We start from the raw sequence: 20,770 nt of genomic DNA, 5'->3' as shown, positions 1-20,770 counted from the left end.
TACAAACTGAATATTTGCTTGAAAATGAACACACCTCACCACTTCTGCTCCGGAAGTTGGTTTTAAACACATAGAGCAGGAATGATATGTTGTATATGCATTTTAAAATAAATTCTCAGTTTATTGCCACAACTTTATCTTGCAAGCTTTACTTCCTGGTCCTGTGTACCTTGTCGGGCTCCTTTCTGCCAAAGATTCGTATCAATTAACTTGCCCCACGTTTCAATCCGATAAAACATGTTATTCATTTTCCTGGTCTCAGTGTTAACTAAAGAATATAATAGAGAACGTGTGAAACACAAAGACCAACGTAGTGTAAGTAGACAGGGCGAGTGCTAACTGAATACTGCCGATTTTCGATCGAAGGAAAATTCAGCATAGCAACCGCAGCAAAACCCCGAATTCACTAAACAAACATTACAAAACCTCATAATCAGGACTACTTGTCAATATAATTGACCTATTTTTTATGCAGGTAGGTTGCAGACTGACTGTATCCGCACTCTGCGCCTAATTCTGTTATTTCCTAGGGCTCGAACAGTTCCCTAGAATAAGTGTATCTGGCTCCGCCTCCGATTTCTACTACTGCTACTTTGGTCTTTATCTTTGTCTTTATCTTCATTCAGGTACCCGCTTCGCCATCAGGCACAGCAGTGTGTGTGAGTGTGTGTGTGTGGGGGGGGGGGGGGGGTGAAGCTATATACAGAAACACAAAAACTCCCATGTTCAGTGCGTAAAAAAAGGCGTCATGGAAGATAACGCCTCGCAAGTGGGCTCATTTTCGTCTTCTGCGCATGAGAAAGGTAGTAGCGGTGACGTCAGAACGCCGAGCCCTGATTGGCTGATCGCGACCCCCTATCCCAGCGTCGTCTGCTCCTTTGCAACGTCGTCTGCTCGCAACGTCGTCTGCGTCTGTCTTACCTTTCCTGCGACTTTCGAAAGTGCAGGTCTTTACGAGCGAGCTCGACTTCGGAACGTTGTTTTTGTCTAACGACTAGCAGACGCGCATCAAGGAGGGAAGTCAAATGACTCACTGGCGAGGTGTCCCGAAGCGTCGAGGTTTGTTTGCTAAGAACCGAGAGGTGAGCGTGTTAGTGTCCGCAAGTTCCCTCCCAAATACTTTTTCGCTCCTTTCGTGGGCGGCGAGACCCTTCATTCTTTAACGGCGTCGGCGGGTTGGCGCAGTTAACGTCGTCTGCTTTACGTCTGCTAGTCAAAGCGATGACTGCTTTACCTTTCCCGCGTCTGTGGGAGATTCACCGCTTTTTCACCGGCGAGAGTCACCGTTGCCTCGGGAAACAAGGAGATAACAAGAAGAAGAAATTGACCTCTTAATCTAAAACTGAGGTCAGCGATCAAAGTATAATGCGGGAAGGGTTCACAATGGTCGCACGGGCATATTCCATTCAGCACACCAGCCGGTCGTTTGCAGACGGTCGCCGAGTCGCGGATTGCCTGCTAGGCCTAACTGCCGTGCTCGGTTGGTCGCGTTCGGTGGAATCGTGGCTGTTGGAGCTTATCCCGGGTGTTTGTGGATCCAGCGTTCTTGTTCGTCGTGGTCTGTTTCAAGTACTTTTTACTTTTTTCTTGCTGCTTGAAGTCAGGACGCGTGAGAAGCGCACGTAGAAAAATAAACGTCCGTGGGTCGTCGCGACCGCGACGCAGTCGGCCATGCTCATTTGATCGTGAGAAGTGTGTAAGACAGCTTCGGAGCTGTCGTAGGATTTCGTCGTAACCTGCGCAAAACTTACGGAAATTTCGTTTCGTGAATACGGATTTGTTCTTAAGTTATGTCTTACGCACATTTTTGGCGTAAGATCGTCGCCTGCACTTCCGAAAGTCGCAGGAAAGGTAAGACAGACGCAGACGACGTTGCGAGCAGACGACGTTGCAAAGGAGCAGACGAAGCTCAGATAGGGGGGCCGCGATCAGCCAATCAGGGCTCGGCGTTCTGACGTCACCGCTACCCCCTGCGCAAGAAGCAGACGAACTTGCCCTCCGCATTGAGAGAAAGCGCGAGGGAAGGGAGTTCCAGTCGCGCGCGGTTTCCACAAAAAAGGAGTGTCGCAGCACATCACCCTTAAAAGGAACTGCTCTACTTTTTAAAGCACGCTCGTTCCTACGGGATACGTAAGAAAACGCTTTCCTTTATTAATTCTTTTCTACACCGGCTTCACCGTAATAAATATTGTGAAAACATTCGAGACGAGGAGCTTTCTGCGATCTTCTTATCATTGCCAGTTAAACTAATGTTTCCCCTCAGTCAGACTTAGTCGCTAATCGTAATCATTTGAAACAAATCTCAAAGTCAAACTTTGCATTTTTTCAAGCTTTTTATAGAAAAGGCGGTGTAAGGATCCCAGACAGCTCAAGCATATTTCAGAATAGAACGAACGTGTGAAAAGTAAATTGTTTCTTTGAGCAACTCAGGTACAGTTTTGAACTTTCGACGCAGAAAACCTAGCATCCGTGAAGCTTTCAAGAAAATATAGCTAACATTCGCATTCTATCGCAGATCGGATGTAAAGTATACACCGACATATTTAAATTCATTAAGGGTTTTTAGGACCTTTAGGGTTTCTAATGTAGTATACTCTAATACATTGGTCTTTGTGTTTTGCACTCTACATAATAATTTCTTCAGTCACAAACCAACTTGCCCACATGGACATTTTAATACTCACCCCTAAAAAGGAGACACTGCGGTGCACGCGAACTGTCAAGAAACGAGCGACTTTCAAGGCGACGAGTCTTGGTTACGCACTAAGTAATTTAAGGTAGTCATTACGGGACCGATCCAGCGCTATGACATGAATAACTTGGCCGAAATATAAATTCCTCTCAAAGTACTTATATGCTTGTCTCAGTGAAAAAAAAATGTGTAACCTATATTTAGTGAAAGCGTCAATGAATGCCAAAGTCCTGCACACAAAAATATTTTTTTTTTAGCTACCGGAAAAGTCGTTTGTCACCAAATCATCATCCTCCGAAAACAAAGTTATTGGAAAAAGAATTACGACTTCCAAAGGTTAAAGTTATAAAGAAATGAGCACCTCGAGAAATAGAGTTTCAAGGTGCTGAGTGCGTTTACTGAGACAAAAAAGTGGCAGTGACGAGAAGTTTTTCTGAAAAAAGAAAAGCAACTGCGAATGTGGGTTGCTCGTTCGGGGTTGGGGTCAAATTCCCAGGGAGCCGAGTCCGCACTTTTGACCGCCCTAGTCCGTCGTGGCAGTTGCAGTGGCCGTGAGTGCAACCAAAATCTGAATGTTGTCGTGACGGCAACGCCACGTGCGTTGCTGTTTCAGTTACAAAGAGTCGCTAATTTCAACCCTAGCAAGCTGAAAAGAAATACTTGAATGCATCCTCACCTAAAAATTGCGATTGGAGGGTATTTGTTAAGCTCACTGGCTCCGCTATAGTGGAACTTTTGTGGCCAGTGGTTGGTAACAAAAGCTGTCAATCATCGCACCCAAGGTCATTGAAACAATTCCGGCCATTGACGTGTCCTTGTTTTGCGCTACTCTTTACAGTTAATGACCAAACTCTACATATGCGCCTCTGGCGTGGCCACGCGCTACGCTGGCCCATTTCGTTTCGTTGAGCACTATACATCATCTGTCCAATCAAATAAAATTTTCAGGAGTTCAGTGTTTATTTAGGAAGAGTAGAAAGTGGTGAGTCCTGACATAGCTTCCCATATGAGGGAAAGGCCTGCGCCCATTACTCCAGAGGAATAAATAGCAGGAACAGAAGGCGACAAGTAAAGCAAGAGAGCGCCGCACAGTTGCAGTAAGGCTAACCACTCTTTTTGTATTTTGCAGGAGACATTAAATATAAAAGCGACTGCTTACACTCCTTTCCTTGTAGGAGTAAGAGGATGCGCTCAGAGAGAGGGAGAGGCCAGTCGTATGTATGAATGAATTACGGAAAAAAAGACGTGCAACTTTTGTGTTGTTATCGCAAACAAGAATCAATCGAGATATTTAGGAGAGTTTTCGAAGCGTCCGTGGATCCCTGAGCGCGCCACCGCCTTTCTATCATCAATCTATCATGTTCTGTCGTTCTGTCTCAGTTTTTTCGGCCGGTTCCGCCCTTGAGAATGCAGCCCCCCCCCCCCCCCCCCGGCCCTATATAGAGGAGGCTATGACCCTCGTTTTTCTTAATGCGTGAGCATTAGAACGCTCGCTTCGACGAAAACGTGCCGATGTCAGTCGGTGAGTTTGTTTGTCAGTGGCATGCATGAAGTCACGAGAAGGGGAGAGAGGGGGAGGGTGACGTGTGCTGACGTCATCACTTCGGACCAATGCAAGCGTCGCACAGCTGGCGCGGAGCCACAGAGCAGGAGGCCCCGCGAGGAAGGCCCTTTGTAGTGCGGGCGAGCTGAGTTGCCGCTGTGCCGTCGCCGTCGCCGGAAGAACTAATGCTCACGCATTTCTAACATTTCCACAAAGCCTTAAATTATACAAAGGTCTGTCAAAACATCTATATTCGACCGCACAATTTTTGTGGCGTGAAGTGAGGTCACCTGCACAGGGACTACAATAGCGTGTCTTTGTATCAACCCACATCTGAAGCAATAATATATGAGGGCAGTCCATCCTCTCACTTTCATCTCACAAAAGTCAATAAATACTTTACAGCGCCTCTTATATTTCATACGTCTATAGACATAATTAGTTTACTTGAAAATTTTGAATCACGGGAGAAGAAATTGCTTTCGACAACCCTTCATGCGTTTACAAATTATTGTCAAAGGTGTCATGACACACAAAGAATAAATTCTAAAACGACCATGACGCCCGAATTCATTGCTTGTGTCTACATATTTGCTCTACAGGTAAGCAACACGTTCGTTTCGGTGATAAATTTAATTTAATCCTTGAGCTTGGGATTCGCCCAACCTGTATGGCCGCCGGATTGTAAGCGTCCGTGGACCGTGACTTCATCTGGGCACACCCCGCCAGCGTCCCCTAACGGCAGGGTGGCGCAGCGCCCAGCCTCTTCCGAACACTTCTGTGTCATGTTTTGAGCCAGCAGAAAGTTGGGCTTGGCTCACGGAATAAGAAATCACCTAATGCTCCAGAAAAAAAAATCGGTGCATAAATAAATTGGTGCAATTGGTAGGTACAGACAGCGAGAGTACTTAGCTTCCTTGGGTGGTGCCAGCTCAACACTAAAAGACACAAACTTTGAACCGCTGGACTATCATATATATTAAAGCCTTCTTCTTCACTACTATCAGTATTTATACCCTGGACTGAAGCCCTCTTCTTCCTTATTTACAAACTGGATTAAAGCCTTCTTCTTCTTGTACCTATTTACAAACGCGGAGCTGCTTCGTGTCCTTCATGACCCCCGCAGAAACAGTTTTTCCCGCTTGTGCAACGCCAGGGAAGGCGCGCTGACACATTCATCTTCTTTTCCATCGATGGCCAATGCCTCAAAGTTTTCACGAGCCAGTTTTTTTCTTTTTTTCCGAAACCTTGATGTTTTTTACACTGCCGTGCACCGGCATTATCGACAATGGATTGGTAGATGTCTCCCTGATTGGCCATCGATAAGAAGATGAATGTGTCAGTGCGCCTTCCCTGGAGCTGCACAAGCGAGAAAAAAGTTTCTGCGGGGGTCCTGAAGGGCACGAATTAGCTCCTCATTTGTAAATAGGTATAGAAGCAGAGGAAGAAGGCTTAAATTCTGTTTGTAAATAAAGAAGGAGAGGGCTTCAGTCCAGGTTGTAAACACTGATAATGGTGAAGGAAGAAGAAGGCATCAATATAGTGGATTGTCCTGCGGTTGTAAATTTCTGTCTATTAGTGTGCAGCTGGCACCACTTAAAAATATGCCCCACCTAGCTCCGCTCTAACTAGCAGTACTTAGCTTTCCTCACGATTAGTATCAATACACCTGACAAGTAGGGGTAGCAAGCCAATTAATAATAAGATAGTTTGTCTTTTAGATCAGGGAGCTTATAGACACCTGCGTGGGTCACTATGGGCGGGTAACATTAGATTCCTTTAAGTGTTTTCTGTTACCAGACTCAATTGATTAGCGTTCATACAAGCATTCTTCGAATAACTAGAGTCTTAAACATCGTGAAGCGTGGTGTGTATATATTAAAACAGTTACGAAGATTTTAATAATAATATTTATCTTAAATGTTTTTTATCATGACTCCTTAACTCGGCTTTGGTTGGTACTGACCATTTGAATAGAGAAGCGCTTATGAAGAACTTTATTATTCAGTAGTTATAATTCCAGTGCTGTGTGTTTATAGTTTATCAAATTTCGTGCCTTCTGTTTATTTTCATGCTATCCTTCGTTACCGTTCGGTTGTATCCTGGCAGTATACACGAATATATAAAATACCTCCGCAAACAGCCTCATTCTCCGAGTATTTATTGAATCCAAATGTCAATAAAAAAAGAATGAACCTCGCTAAATGCTACCGTGCCAAATTGTTCCGATGAATACATTCAGTGGTGTCAACAAACGGAGGTGTTTATACTTGAACCCATAGCGCAACGCAAACGCTTTACGATGTGCTCGTACCCATTAGAACTGCCTCTCTGTACATAGTGAGGTTGCAGATCCGGGCAGAGGGTTTTAAAATTTCATTTGTTTTCTGGACGCTACATATTACTCCGTTTATTTTTTTCAACTATGTTGGACTGTGCATTTTGTCTATAAGATATAGATGTTTGTTTAATTGTTATTTATCTTTGATAACGAAATATTCCAGTTGCTGTCGTGTACAGCCTACCAAGTGAACAAACATGTATTACGCATATTATTACCAACATAGTGAGGTCATAATATACATATAGAAACGCTCTTTTCATTTCCACATGATTCAGCGCCCACTCTTGGACTCCGGTAGTACATATAAATCTGTCGCTCACGCGATTCCTCGCGGAGCCGTCCAGTCCGTTCTTGTTCTTACTAGAATATTCACAAAGATAATAAAATACACATATTAATAACCTGCCGCACATAAAACAAGCGAAAAGCATAAGGAAAACAAATTGACCAGCGAGAACGGCATGCGACAGAGTGCTACCGCGATTAGTTAAAAATGGGCCACAGTTCGCCTTTGCTTGGATCACGACGACCACACACAAATGGCGAAAGTTAGCCGAACTGAATCGTAAAGTCAAGTGAGATACTCTTTGTTGAATAGTTGTCTGAGCATTTCGGTCACATTTTAAACGTACCATTAAAATCATAATGGCTCTAAACATTTTAACGTTGCCGCGTGAAATAAGCTATGCAAACTAAATTATCGTTTAAATAAGAATCGACCGACAATAGCTGCACTGCTTACAAGAAAACTTACCTTTTTTACAACTTCAACGAGTGACCTAGCTTGCGTCCTAGATCTAGAAACAAACTCGGCATCGCAACGCACGCCGGGAGGATTTTCTAGAGATTTCTTCCTTGCCAGGGTTTGTAGGGCACCCACAAACAGATACAGGGCATCCTGGGACAGCGCTGAATTAAGCTGCAAAGGCAAACAAAAAACTAAGCAATACTGTGATTGTTACATACTTATACGCGTAGATACAAATTTAGTGGGGAACAAGGCATAAATATATAACCTATGGGTTATATATTTATGGTGTTTTGTAGAAAAATGCAAACATGTCTTATTTTACGCTAAAGCTAGTTGCAAAATCACCCGTATCATCAAAGATTAGAAGAAAAAATAACGTTTCATGTTTCTTTTAATTCTGATAGAGATTTGAATTGCGTATCGGTGTTAGTTAAACTTGTTATGCATTCCGCATTTCTAGGATTTAGATATTGTATATATCCAATCGATCGACATCTCGGCAGCAATTTGTATTTGCCACTATCTGTTGGACGAGCGTTTTATCCCATTAAGCATGGACATTTTTTTAATGGTCTGTCTATAATTAAGTCTAGAAGTTTTTTTTTTGTTTATTTTGCACTTAGTTTACAAGATAGAATACCATTGTTACTGTTTTGAGCCAAAGAAAAAACATGTGCCATAATTAACGTCATAAACAATATGTCTGGCTTGTGGAAACCATGATCGACTGACTGTTTAATTATATGAGAAATAATCATGTTACACTCTTTTGCAACACAAAAAATCGTGCAGACGTCAGGCTTTCACATTTTAATAGACAACTATTTTAAATTATTTTAGGGAGATCGACAATTCATTTATTGTGGACTAAAGACACATCATTGCTTTCTCAAACTCAAATATTGTGTCGAATGTAGGTCACACAATATGCTACTGTGGCATAATCTTTAATATTGATTATAAATTAGTATTGGGTTTTTCTATTGTGTCCTTTTACACATTCCTTCTATTATTTGCACGTATATCGTTGCATTCTATGTGCCTCGCATATCTTGTTGATTACATGTACCATGTAGCATGTTTTGAAAAGAGACCTTAATGTTTATCCGAAGTATCGCCGATTTATGCCACTCCTTTCAAATAAAGCGATTGCATCTGCAAGAAGACATTTTGTTTGAAAAGCACGACGTCCGTATTTCAATAATTCACACAACAAAAAAAATTGTATCCGGCTTTTTGATGAACATGATCTCTTTACAGCAGTTCTCCTCTGCGATATAATGACCGTTCGAGTGTTTCCCCAATAACGTGTTTTGCTTTCCTCATTATGAGTAGGACGAAGGCTGCCCTTTCACGCAGACGCTATTGATTGCGCCTAAGCCTAAGCTTTGCCATAAATCCATTAGCGGATAAGCGTGGCATCAGCCCTAATGCGTACGTTGCAGCGTAGCTATAGCAACGACCGTGACTGAAAGGGACTTAATCTTACTTCCTCCGCTAAGGAGTGGTCGGACACAGAGTGTGCGCCCACTTGAAGATTGCAGACGAGATTGAGCCTCAGCTTGACAGATGCCTGTGAAAGGTGGCATCAATTATTTCCGTTACCGTATTTACTTAAATAAGAGACGCACTGTGTTATGAACAAAGCCCGCGTATCCACTTTCTAGACTAAAAACGCGAATATCCAATCATTGAGCTTGACAGAAGTATTCCAGCGACTTATTGGAAAAAGATAGCGTCCTCACGTAAAGTGCTATCCGCGCAGATCCCTTTTTTCGCGAGGATTTTACTACCGAACGAGTGGATGTAGCGCCGATGTTCTCTGCGGGATAGTAGACGCGCGGGCGGGCCTTGTTCATAAGACACGAGTCTATCGCTACTGTAAACCCTGTATACTCATAAATAAACTTCTGATGTAAAACCGTCTTTTTATGCATGCATTGCAGGCATGGTCAAGAAATCGTTTGACGTTTAGGATAAATGCGAGCAAAGAAAACTCAATTTTTTTTTTGCTAAGAGTGTGTGCTACATTATTCAACCCTCGCGGAGTTCTTAATTGAATTTAGTAGTGCGTAATATAAAATATCGTTAACTCATTTCCTACTTCATCCAAACTGAATCACAATGCGCGATTGTGGTTCAGATTTCATTTCTGAGATTTCTTAGAAAATTGTTAATTATGTTCGTTGTTCCTTCTTTTCCTTCACTTGAACCTTGTTATTCCTTGTTCCTTGTTAATTATGGCTGCTTTATCATATCAATTCAAACTTTCCTTCACTTGAACCTAGTGAGAGAATACAAATCTGGCACTCCTCGTTAGAAATGTAGGTATCATATTTTCAGAGTAATTTAGCAGTAAGTTTGCAATGCAGAAATATGGAAACGTCTCCCGACTGTTAAAGCATAAATAACGATCCTTGTATGCGAAAGGCCACTCAATAAAACGAGACATTAGTTGTTCTGCAATTTCAGAACGACATATACTGGATGTTTTTTCCACTCATGCGTTCAACTTATAATATTATGTGTCTCACAATAATGATAAATACATGCCTTCTCCGCCTCTTAGTGGTACAATGTTATAAAGTAAATATTCAGCAGAAAAAAAAATTAAATACGTGCATATTTTAACATAACACCATACATTCAGTCGTATGTATTTATTTATTTACCCTAAAGGCCCTTATGGGCCTTAAATAGAAGGGAAAGCGATAGTATAAAGTTTGGTACAATTGGGTCAAGTAGAAAAAAAGAAAAAAAAAAACGATTACATCGTTGGCATAGACAAAGTCAAACAAGCAATAAACGATATGAATAACGAGAACACTGGGTGGAAACATAACACAAAGCAGCACTTGATCAGTCTATACATATACTAAAATAAGTAATGAACATATCAGGTGAAGTGATGAACGCGATTTCTCTAGGCAGGCTGTTCCATACGAAGATGGGAAGAACCAGAGAGGAGTTTTTGAGCAAGTTAGTTTGGGCGAAGATGGGCGATGCTTTAAAGTGATAATCTGTGCGAGACAAAATACGATAATCAGGCTGAATGAATGAGGCCCTAAAGGGAGATAATTCATGATAGAGCTTTTGCAAAAATGACATGGGAGCAATACCTCTTCTGTAGTACAGCTGGGTTTGGTTGAGGTTACGTTTTATGTTAGACACACTGGAAGCGCGGGAGAAGTCGCGGGCTATAAATCTTGCAGCTTTATTCTGAAGTGCCTCAATATGGTTAGTTAAGTAGAGCCGATGAAGGTGCCATATATTGGATGCAAATTTCAGAATGCGACCTGACGAGAGTAGCATAGGAGATGAGTTTTGTTTCTTCGATAGCTTGAAATAAAGAGCGTAGAAAAAAACCAAGATTCCTGGATGCTTTGTGGGTTATATGTTCAATATGAGGGTTCCATGATCAGTTAGCTGTTAGGTGGACGCCGATGTATTTAATTCGCGTAGCGTTTTTATTGCGGTCCTTTCCAATCATGTACACGTGACGAGTGATGTGTAATTTCGTTGTAAAAGTGACAGCTTTAGTTTTATTAGTGTTTTTTTCAATTAACCATGTGGTGCACATATGCTGGATTATGTTTAGGTACCGCTGGAGGATGCGAAAATCGAAAGGGTTTGAAATGACCCGATAAATGGCACAATCATCCGCGAAGAAACGTATGGTAGATTGAATGGTACAGTGAAGGTCGTTTTTTTATAGAAGAAACAATACCGGACCGAGGGGTGCCAGACTTTAACGGCATAGGAAAGGAGACACAGTTGTTAATTACAACGAATTGAGAGCGGTTCGTTAATAATCCACTTATCCCCTGAATAACACAAGCATTTGTATTCACAGTTTCTAATTTGTACATTAGTCTCTTATGGGGAACTCGATCAAAAGCTTTAGCAAGATTAATAAAAATTAGCATCGGTAGGACACATGCTGATTGGAAAAAATAAGGCTGTTACTAGATGTGCCGGTCAGAAACTTGGATGAAAGTATATGTACTAAAATTTTACATGAAACGGAAGTGAGCGATATGGGTGTGTGGTTATCGAAATTATTTATATCTCAGGCTTTGAAAATTTAAATAATAGAAGCGACTTTCCAGACATCAGGTAGTTGACCACTAAAGAGGGACTGTTGGAGCAGCCTGCACAGTAGAACTCCAGGTACTTGTTTGGTTAATTTTAAAAGCTTAGTAAAGATTCCGTCGGGACCTGGGCTAGAGTTAGTTTCCAAGCGAACTATGGCACACTCAACTCTGTAACTATAAATGGCAAGAGCGTTCATTATATTTTCGGTAATTGAGATAATGGCATCAGGATGTGGAAACACGTTCTTCTCAGTAAAAACACTGCTAAAAATCTGTTAAAACCAACAGCTAATTGATGTGGTTTGTATTGATCCGTCATCACAAATAATGCAAGATGATACTAACCTTCAAAAAAAAAAATGTACGTCGGATCAAAGTATGTTTGATACATCGCCATTAAAAAGTTGCATTGCATTTTTTTTTTTTTTTTGCAAAACGTTGAGTGAGCATGATAACTGGTTCGATCGTGCTGACTGCGTGAAGGAACGGCACAAACGTACAGACGTGTTTTTTTTTTTGTAGGTAGCGTTTTTTAGTGTTTGCTTCGAAATGCTATATGTGAAAATTTTGATACTGTTTTGTTTTTATTCTTTTTTACATTTTTGTTCAAAACAAAATCCTAGCAGTTGGATTTTAGTAAATTCGCAGATATTGATCACTTTTGGGTAGACATTGTATGAGCTCCACCTCAGCGTTTTGCTTTACTTTTTGGCGTATTGACCCGTCTAAGTGCGTGAACTTTTTTCTACCTAAATTAGCAGCAACATTAATTGTATTAACAAGCAATAAATAGCAAAGGCCGGCAGAAGAAAGGGAAGAGCCACTTCGTTGCTCCATCCCCACCCCCTCCCAAGGAAGGAAAACACCCTTCCCTTTATGCGGTAAGCCGCTGGAGTAGCTCCCGCACGCGCTACATGGAAAAAGGCTAGAGAGTCTGAACGAATGAAGAGACGAACATTGAAAAAGAGCTGTCTGGCAGAAAGCACTGTCCGCGCGTTATCTTTCCAGGCTATCGCGCACAGCTACTGCACTTTCCAATGTATGAGTCGCGCTTTTTTTCATAGCTTTTTGTTCGTGTGTAGTGTACAACGGCGTGACTTATATGGATTTTTTTCGTATGTTTGAAACTTAATTTCGGAAATTTGCCACTAAAGTTATACCCTTCGTTCGGTTTGTTGGCGATAATATTGAAACTTGCTGTCGATTGCACACACTTTGCGATTACAATACATAGGGGTTTTTATTGCAGTTTCGACGCGCCGACCATACAAATATATATATATACGTGCGACCTATGTACCAACTCTTCTTTTAAAGGCGCTGTGCAACAATTTCAGGGCTTTGCTTAAGTAATTGTGGAAGTTGATGCCTGACAGTTCTGAAGTGAACTACAGAAAACAGATTTCGCCTGGATACCCTAGTTTTTATTTAAAAAATGAAAAAGGTCCAGGTTTTTGCCACTTCTCAACTCGTTCATCGTCTTCCGGGTCACGTGCGCAGTGACGTCGATGGGGTTGGCGCGGGGTTCCCGTAAAGTTCTCTCTCTAGAGCCATCAGTGAGCAGCGAGAACTCATCCGCTCGCGACCGCGTGACCACGTGCTGGCGGACGCTGCGCGAACAATGTGGTGAAAGGGGGAATGTCTCATCCGGGTCCGGCCTTACCCGTCCGGCCCTGTCCCCCTCCACCGCCGGCTTCTGGCGGCTGTTCGCGGTAGCAGATAGAGCTGACTGTTTTGTGGACCTAGGATAGATGGCGCCACTAAAACCCTGTATAATAAAAGTTTTCTCGATGATACCAGGTGTTTGACGCATTTATATTTATGTTGGAGCGACAAGATATATAGAAACGTTACCGTTTATCGAGCAGGTATTCGCACAACTTGATGTCTTTCTGCAAGACCCCCATTGACGTCATGCCGCGTGTTTCTCAGGGCCGCCGCTCGTGGCTGCAGGTCGGGGAATATTCTAATTTTTGCCTCGCTATTACGCGGCGGAATCGCAACATTTCGATTAAAACAGGTGTGTTTTCTGTCATTTGTGACAAGGTGATCAATGTCAAAAGTAGAAGATGCCAATTCTTTCAACGCTAAAATTGTTGCAAAGCTCCTTTAATAAAAAAAAACAGCCGCTTGTAGCAGGGTGCAACTTCTGCAAAATTGCGACTTAGAGATCAGATTATGCGGTAGTACCGTTAGCAATCGCGAGGGGAGGAAAACAAACATCACTACATTTGTACTGCAATCAATATGGCGGCTACTCACACTCAATGGCCTTCTCGTTGGTCTGCTTCTGATGAAGAGTGGATAAATGCCGGTCTTCGCGTAAGCCTCTTTGGTCAGTCCAAGATCTTGCTGCCAGAGGTCTCGGTCCAGAAGCTCAAATCCGCTCAGATTGGTGCGGGAGTAACGAAACTCAGAGAGATCCACAGTGTGGAGGTCCTACATTTACAGTTTAGGAATTATTGTATCAATTTATAGTTAAATGAACCGTCAAATACAAAAATTACCACACTTATATCCATACGAGAGACTGTATGTTCCTATTGCCTCTGAGAATATTCGCTTTACACTGCTGGTAATATTTTCCGAGATATTCACGAGGCAACCCATTGGAAGGCTAAGTGGAATGAACAAAAATTTCAACAGGTTAGAAATAACAAAAAATATACGCTAGCTGTTGAATTTTTCACATCTTGAAAATCTGAGACTTCACCTGTGTGTGTTGTTTTTTATTTGTTACTAAGTCTCTGATTTTCAAGATGTTGAACATATTAGATGGAACACTCTGCACTCTGCAATGGATGAACGCAATGATAATCATCGCACTGTATTTATCCTATTTTCTTTACTTCTGGTGAAATAAAAAAAAAAAAGAATCCGAGGAAACCTAAGCACTTTTTCTGAGTTGTGAATGCGAACGCATTAATGTCCATTTGAACGACGCTGAGAGTTCCTCGCTTGTGACTCCTGCGCCGCTGGGTGACGGAGCCGCGGGAGCGCGAAGCTCGGCGCGGCGCGTGCTCAAATCACGTGTCTTCACGTCATCACCATCATCGTCGTAGCTGCGGGTACCGGTTGACGACGTTAAACCTCAAAGCGTAACGTTAGTCCTAACGTCAGGCCAGCGCATTCCCTCCTTCCCCCCTCACGTCAAACAGTTGCGCGTACCGGTTGACGATGTTAGACTTCAAAGCGTAATGATAGGACTAACGTTAGGCATAAAGCAGGGGACACATGAGCGATGAAAACTGGCGCCGCGCGGCAGTATCATAGTAACCGGTGCTGGTGTCCCTACGTCGCTTCCACGAGGCGCCGCGCCTCTCGGATCTGGTGGATACAAAACCGCGCGGTGCGCCTGCGACGCGCCTAGGGACGAGCGCCGAACGCCGCGCGGCGCATAGTTTACCCGCTCATGTGTTCCATGCTTAAAGCAGCGAACACATGAGCAACAAAAACGGTCACCCCCGAGGCAGGTTCCACGGCAACTTGCGCGCACGCTGTGACCTGGCGGCTTGGCATAGGTCCACGTCACAGCGTCATGGGCAGTTTCTATGGGAATCAACGCGCAACGCCCGTTTTTACCGCTCATGCGTTCCCTGCTTTACGTCAGCCCAGCGCATACCCGCGTCCCCCCGCCCCCTTCCGCCGCGCGGTGAGCAGTTCGGTTCGCTGCTTAGCAACGGTGACGCCGTTGCTATGAAACCAGATGACGCCTCGCGGCCAATGGGAATTTAGGTGCCGTTCCGCTCAGCCAATTGGAATTTAGGTGCCGCTTCGCTCGGCCAATCGGTATTTAGATATCCAAAGTAGCCCTGAGACGTAGGAATGAGAAAAAAAAAAAACGAACAGAACAACGAACAACGTTTTTCGCTGCTACAGATATCAGATAACGCCGGCTTCGCTCCATGAAACAGTTAATGCTTTCGCATTATTACTTCATTTCGCAAGAATATGTACCGAAGAAGTCCTTAGATATTGACCTAATACTATCTCGATAATGCGAGATTCAAAATGACTCCTGTTCTCAATGTTTTTTTTTTTTGTTTTTTTAAGCATGCAGAACAGGTTAGACTGTTACTATTACTTAGTATATCATAGCTGTTAATACGGAAGAAAGACAGCTCCTCATGTCAAACATTTACAGATTCTTATAGCTGCCAAATTGCCTCCCTTGTAAATTACAGAAAGGGTTTTTGAAGAGCACAATAGCCTTTGCTTGTTGCCACAGAAAGTAGACTTACCAGGGTTGTTACAATGTAGTTGTGGTATTCCGTCAACATTCCAATCTTCTGAGCCTAAGCAATGAACAATACAAAATGTATTAAATAACAGACTTCTAATACAATTCTAATTTTATGGTTCATTTGTTGAATTGTGTCCCTGAAATATATAAGGGCAAGCACGGAACCTTTTCTGGCAAATATAGATTTCCTGACATTTCTGACAGAACAGGGCTCATACGGTCCAAACTGAAACCGAGAGTATTAGAGTTATCAATCAATAAAAATAGTTACAAAAAACTACTTGTAAGGTAGTTTTTCTGGTTTAGATTGGTCTTAGAAATACTTCGAGTTCTAAGTACAAAACGAGCGTGTTATGTATCTTCCTCATGTTTACTAAGAGTTTTGTTCCGTTTTTCTAATAAAATCTAAATTTACTCAAAGCTTTATTCTGGAAAGGTTCTACGCTGACTGTTAAAGTTTCACGATACATTTTCACATTTCTTTCACATATGTCCTATTAAAAACTGATGGAAGTTTTATTAGCAATTAAGAACCCCCTAACTCAAGATCGTGTTCGCACTTGGGGTGTATGGCAGATATTCAGTAAAGATATTTAATTGAGTTAGATCTATTATACTAAGTGACACACTCCGAATATCCTAGTAAACACATTGTGCCTACAATATTCAAGATACTGTAAAATATATTTAGTTCATGCTAGTGCTACGGTGCCGCAAGCAATCTCACAACAAAACGAGCGCAAAAAAATAAAAACGATAAATTTCCACGAATAAATATCATGTGAGAAGATAGCTATTATTCAACATGCTTAATTTTTTAGGCTAACTACGAATAAAAAATAAGTATTTTGTTTCAGTATGCTCCAGTACACAGCCCCAAACCGCAATTTAGAGGCAATTAAGTTTTAGCACATACTCTTTATTAACCATTGCCCCATCATAAGCATCTTGCGCTCAGAATATAAAGCGCCAAAAAAACGACAGGACAAAGAGCAGAGTAAACAGGACGAGGTGCACGCAACTAAAGTTTATTTATGAAAAAAACACATAATATATAGGCCGTTAAAGACGCCTATTCATTACGTCAATCGATAAGACCCCTTGATAAAATCAAACTCTTTCCCTGGGAGGGCAAGGGAAGGTTCACTGACGTATTCGTCTCCCTTTCCCTAATCTCAAACGCCTCGTGCACTTCTCGGCATATTTTATCTTTATCTTTCGCCAGAAGCTTCACATCATGCAGAACTGGTGAGCACGGGCACCGACTACAATGAGCAGCTAGATTACCAGACGGGCTTGATCTCATAGCTGCCGCAAGTTCCCGTGGACGATCATTGACACATCTACCAGTCTTGCCGATGTACACGGAGCCGCAAGTCAGTGGGATTTCGTACACCACTCCGACGGCACACTCAGCATATTTGGTCCGGTGTTTTTTGCTGCAATGCTTCATGTCTGGCTGGGGATTATTGATTCTGCGGCACAAGCGTGCCATATTTTTCTGTGCTTGAAAATACTACGGGTACTCTAAACCGCTGTGCAACTTTCTTTAAATTATGGGACTTGGCATGCAAGTACGGAATAATTACCGGTCTTATTTTTGGCTGCTCTCTCGCCCGATTAGTTGCCCCTTTGAATTTTTTTAACAATCCTTCCGCAACCTCAGTCAGGCATCTTTATGGAAAATCTGCCTTCTGCAGGCGCGAAATCTGTAAATTAAAGCTGTATTGCTCAGAAGGTTCGCAAGGTCGTCTTAGGGCCGCCTCCAAACACGTGCTAGCAAAGCCCCTTTTTACTAATTTTGAATGGGCAGACTCGTACGGCAGGATGCGTTTCTTAGATCTTGGCTCGTACGCCCAACATATGTGGCTCTCCAGAAAGCGTAGTTCTAGGTCTAGGAACTATAGTGTCCCTTCTACCGGCTTCTCGTGAGTAAACCTCAGCCTTCCAGAACACGAGAAAAACACGTCGAGCATCTGGGATACAGCGCCATCCAGCGATCCCTCTGCCGATTCGCTGAACACAAGGTAATCATCAATGTACCTATAAATCTTCATCCTGTTGTCGTGCCCCAGCCTCTCCGCAACGTTGTTGTCACATTTACTTAAGAAAATATCGAATAGCACCGGCGCGACACACGACCCGATGCAGACGCCCTTCTTCTGGACGTACATATCACCTTGAAAGGAAACATACGTGTGCGATAGATAGAAAGATAACAGTTCCAAAAAACTCTCCATACTGATGCCACTTCGAGTTGGCAAACGACGCTTCGCCGTTCTGCTCTATGCATTTTCTAACTGCCGAAAAGATATGGTCGTGACTCGTGCGGGATAGAATCAAAACGATCTTCCTCATCCAAAGAAAAAGCACTAACGCATCCCACTAGCGTGTCCCTTTCCAAGCACGACAGGTGTTTAGCAAGAAAGCCGGACAGATGGGATTGCAAAGATCCCCTCTCGGTAAAAATCGCTCTAAAAGGAATACCTGTCTTATGCGTCTTGCCAGAAAAGAAAGTGGCTGAATGGAGTCCCTTGCTAGATTGCACAAATTTCAGAAGTCCTGGAAGGTTCATTTCACTGCAAAGTTCCTTAGCGCGTGTCTTAAGTTTGGTCAAAGGTCCCAGACTTACTTTCCTGAAGTTCTTGAGAACAGCCTGTTGAGCATTCTCATGGTTCAAGTCCCGCGGAGCCACTACAAAGCCACCCTCCATGTTTGACGTAAACAATTTTGAAGTCTTGGTTCTTGAAGTAGTCTACGATGCGTTACGTTTTCTGGCACCTCACAGCTTTCCCCGAAGTACGCAAGAGCACATCAACTCCGTCCACCACGCACTTTTCCTTGTATTCAGGGCTTGCTTTCTCCGCTATACATCTTAAGAGTGCCAGCTTGGCGACCGGTCGCAGGTTGGGCTCCTGGCTGAACTTGGGTCCCTTGTCCAGTGCTGACTTGATGTTAGGGGGAAGTACAACATCCCCACTGTAGCAACCTGTTCTTGCCATGGTTCCCCTCGTTTTTTCTGGCACCTCGCTGTGAGGTGCCAGAAAACGTCGCACATCGTAGTCTACTTTTAAGACCAAGACTTAAAACGGCTCGCGTCAGACATGGAGGGTGGCTTTGTAGTGGCTCCGTGGGACTTGTACCATGAGAAGGCTCAACAGGCTGTTCTCAAGAACTTCAAGAAAGTGAGTCCGGGACCTTTTACCAAACCTAAGACACGCGGTAAGCAACTTTGCAGTGAAATGAACCTCCCAGGTCTTCTGAAATCTGTGCAATCTAGCAAGGGACTCTATTTAGACCTTTCCTTTTCTGCCAACACGCATAACATGGGTATTCCTTTTAGAGCGATTGTTACCGAAAGGGGATCTTGGCAACCCCAGCTGTCCGGCTTACTTGCCAAACACGTGTCGTGCTTGGAACTACACGACCCTTTCTTGGTTAAAAATTCGGAAACGATTAATGATTATTTGAAGGGAGACGCTAGTGGGATGCGTAGTGATTTTTCTTTGGATGTGGAAGATCTTATTTATTCTATCCCGCACGACCATATCTTCTCGGCGGTTAGAAAATGCGTAGAGCAGAACGCGAAGTGTCGTTTGCCAACTCGAGTGCCATCAGTGCGGTAAGTTTTTTGGAACTGTTATCTTTCTATCTATCACACACGTATGTTTCCTTTCAAGGTGATATGTACGTCCAGAAGATCTAAGAAACGCTACCTGCCGTACGAGTCTGCCCATTCAAAATTAGTAAAATGGGGCATTGCTAGCACGTGTTTGGAGGCGGTCCTAAAACGATCGTGCGAACATTCTGCGCAATAGCTTTAATTTACAGATTTTGCGCCTGCAACAGGCAGGTTTCCCACGAAGATGCCTGACTGAGGTTGCGGAAGGATTGTTAAAAAAAAAATTCAAAGGGGCAACTAATCGGGCGAGAGAGAAGCCAAAAATGAGACCGGTAATTATTCCGTACTTGCATGCCATGTCCCATAATTTAAAGAAAGTTGCACAGCGATTTAGAGTACCCGTAGTATTTTCAGCCCCGGAAAAAATGGTACGCTGGTGCCGCAAAATCAATAATCCCCAGCCAGATATGGAGCATTGCAGCACAAAACACCGGACCAAATAAGCTGAATCTGCCGTCGGAATGGTGTACGAAATTCCGCTGACTTGCGGCTCCGTGTACATCGGCCAAACTGGTAGATGTGTCAATGATTGTGCACGGGAACATGCGACAGCTCTGAGGGCAAGCCCGTCTGGTAATCTAGCTGTTCATTGTAGTCGGTGCCCGTGCTCACCAGTTCTGCATGATGTAAAGCTTCTGGCGAAAGATAAAAATAAAACATGCCGAGAAGTGCACGAGGCCTTTGAGATTAGGGCAAAGGGAGACGAATGCGTCAGTGAACCTTCCCTTGCTTTCTCAGGGAAAGAGCTTGATTTTATCAAGGGGTCTTATCGATTGATGTGATGAATAGGCGTCTTTAACGGCCTATATAGTATGTGTTTTTTTCTTTCATAAATAAACTTTAGTTGCGAGTGCGCTTCGTACTGTTTACTCTCCTCCTCGTCCTGTCGTTTTTTTTGGTGCTTTATATTCTGATCATGAACCAACTGGCCCAGATTTCCACTTTGCGGCATCTTGCGCTCCGTAGCTCATGCAACGTATTCTGCGCAACTCAAAATTTTAATAGGGTCACATATCACGATCATAATTATATTGTATACAGCATGATTAATGCTCCTTTTTCTGACCAGCATTAATAAATACATACGATTTTAAAAACACTGTCTCAATTCCCCTTATTTTATGATGTCGTATTCGGAAATGCATTGTGCAATATATTTGCCTACGCGAGAGTTAGAAAAATCTTGAGACCAAGGTTGCTAATATGCCCTTTGACTTGGCATTGTTTTTGGCTGATCTATCGACGCTGTATTTGACAAAACTTGGAGTACGCATAGGCTTCGCCTTTAAGAGTGGACAGCAATACTGTTATTGAGTCCAGTTCACATCGCCTTCTCCATTCACTTCTCACGTCCTTTATTCCCATGAGCAGGAAGTGCTGCGGACATGACGCCTCTGCATCTGCGCCCCCTTGAGACGGTC

The 20,770-nt window shown here is 43.0% G+C and overlaps 1 protein-coding gene across 1 annotated transcript in view; it reads right to left on the bottom strand.

The window, feature by feature from the left end:
- LOC8026575 (glutamate receptor ionotropic, kainate 3) overlaps positions 1 to 20,770 on the bottom strand; it is a 106,613-nt gene that overhangs the window by 49,609 nt on the left and 36,234 nt on the right. Inside the window, exons 5-7 of the mRNA XM_042291461.1 lie at positions 15,666 to 15,719; positions 13,687 to 13,863; positions 7,334 to 7,498 (exon numbers count right to left, since the gene is read on the bottom strand). Coding sequence (XP_042147395.1) covers positions 7,334 to 7,498; positions 13,687 to 13,863; positions 15,666 to 15,719 — 396 coding nt within the window. The remainder of the gene's footprint in view (positions 1 to 7,333; positions 7,499 to 13,686; positions 13,864 to 15,665; positions 15,720 to 20,770) is intronic.

The sequence above is a fragment of the Ixodes scapularis genome, unplaced genomic scaffold (genome assembly GCF_016920785.2).
Source record: "Ixodes scapularis isolate PalLabHiFi unplaced genomic scaffold, ASM1692078v2 PGA_scaffold2__306_contigs__length_199485367, whole genome shotgun sequence".
Lineage (NCBI taxonomy): Eukaryota > Metazoa > Arthropoda > Arachnida > Ixodida > Ixodidae > Ixodes > Ixodes scapularis.
This window is presented reverse-complemented; position numbering and strand designations above follow the sequence as displayed.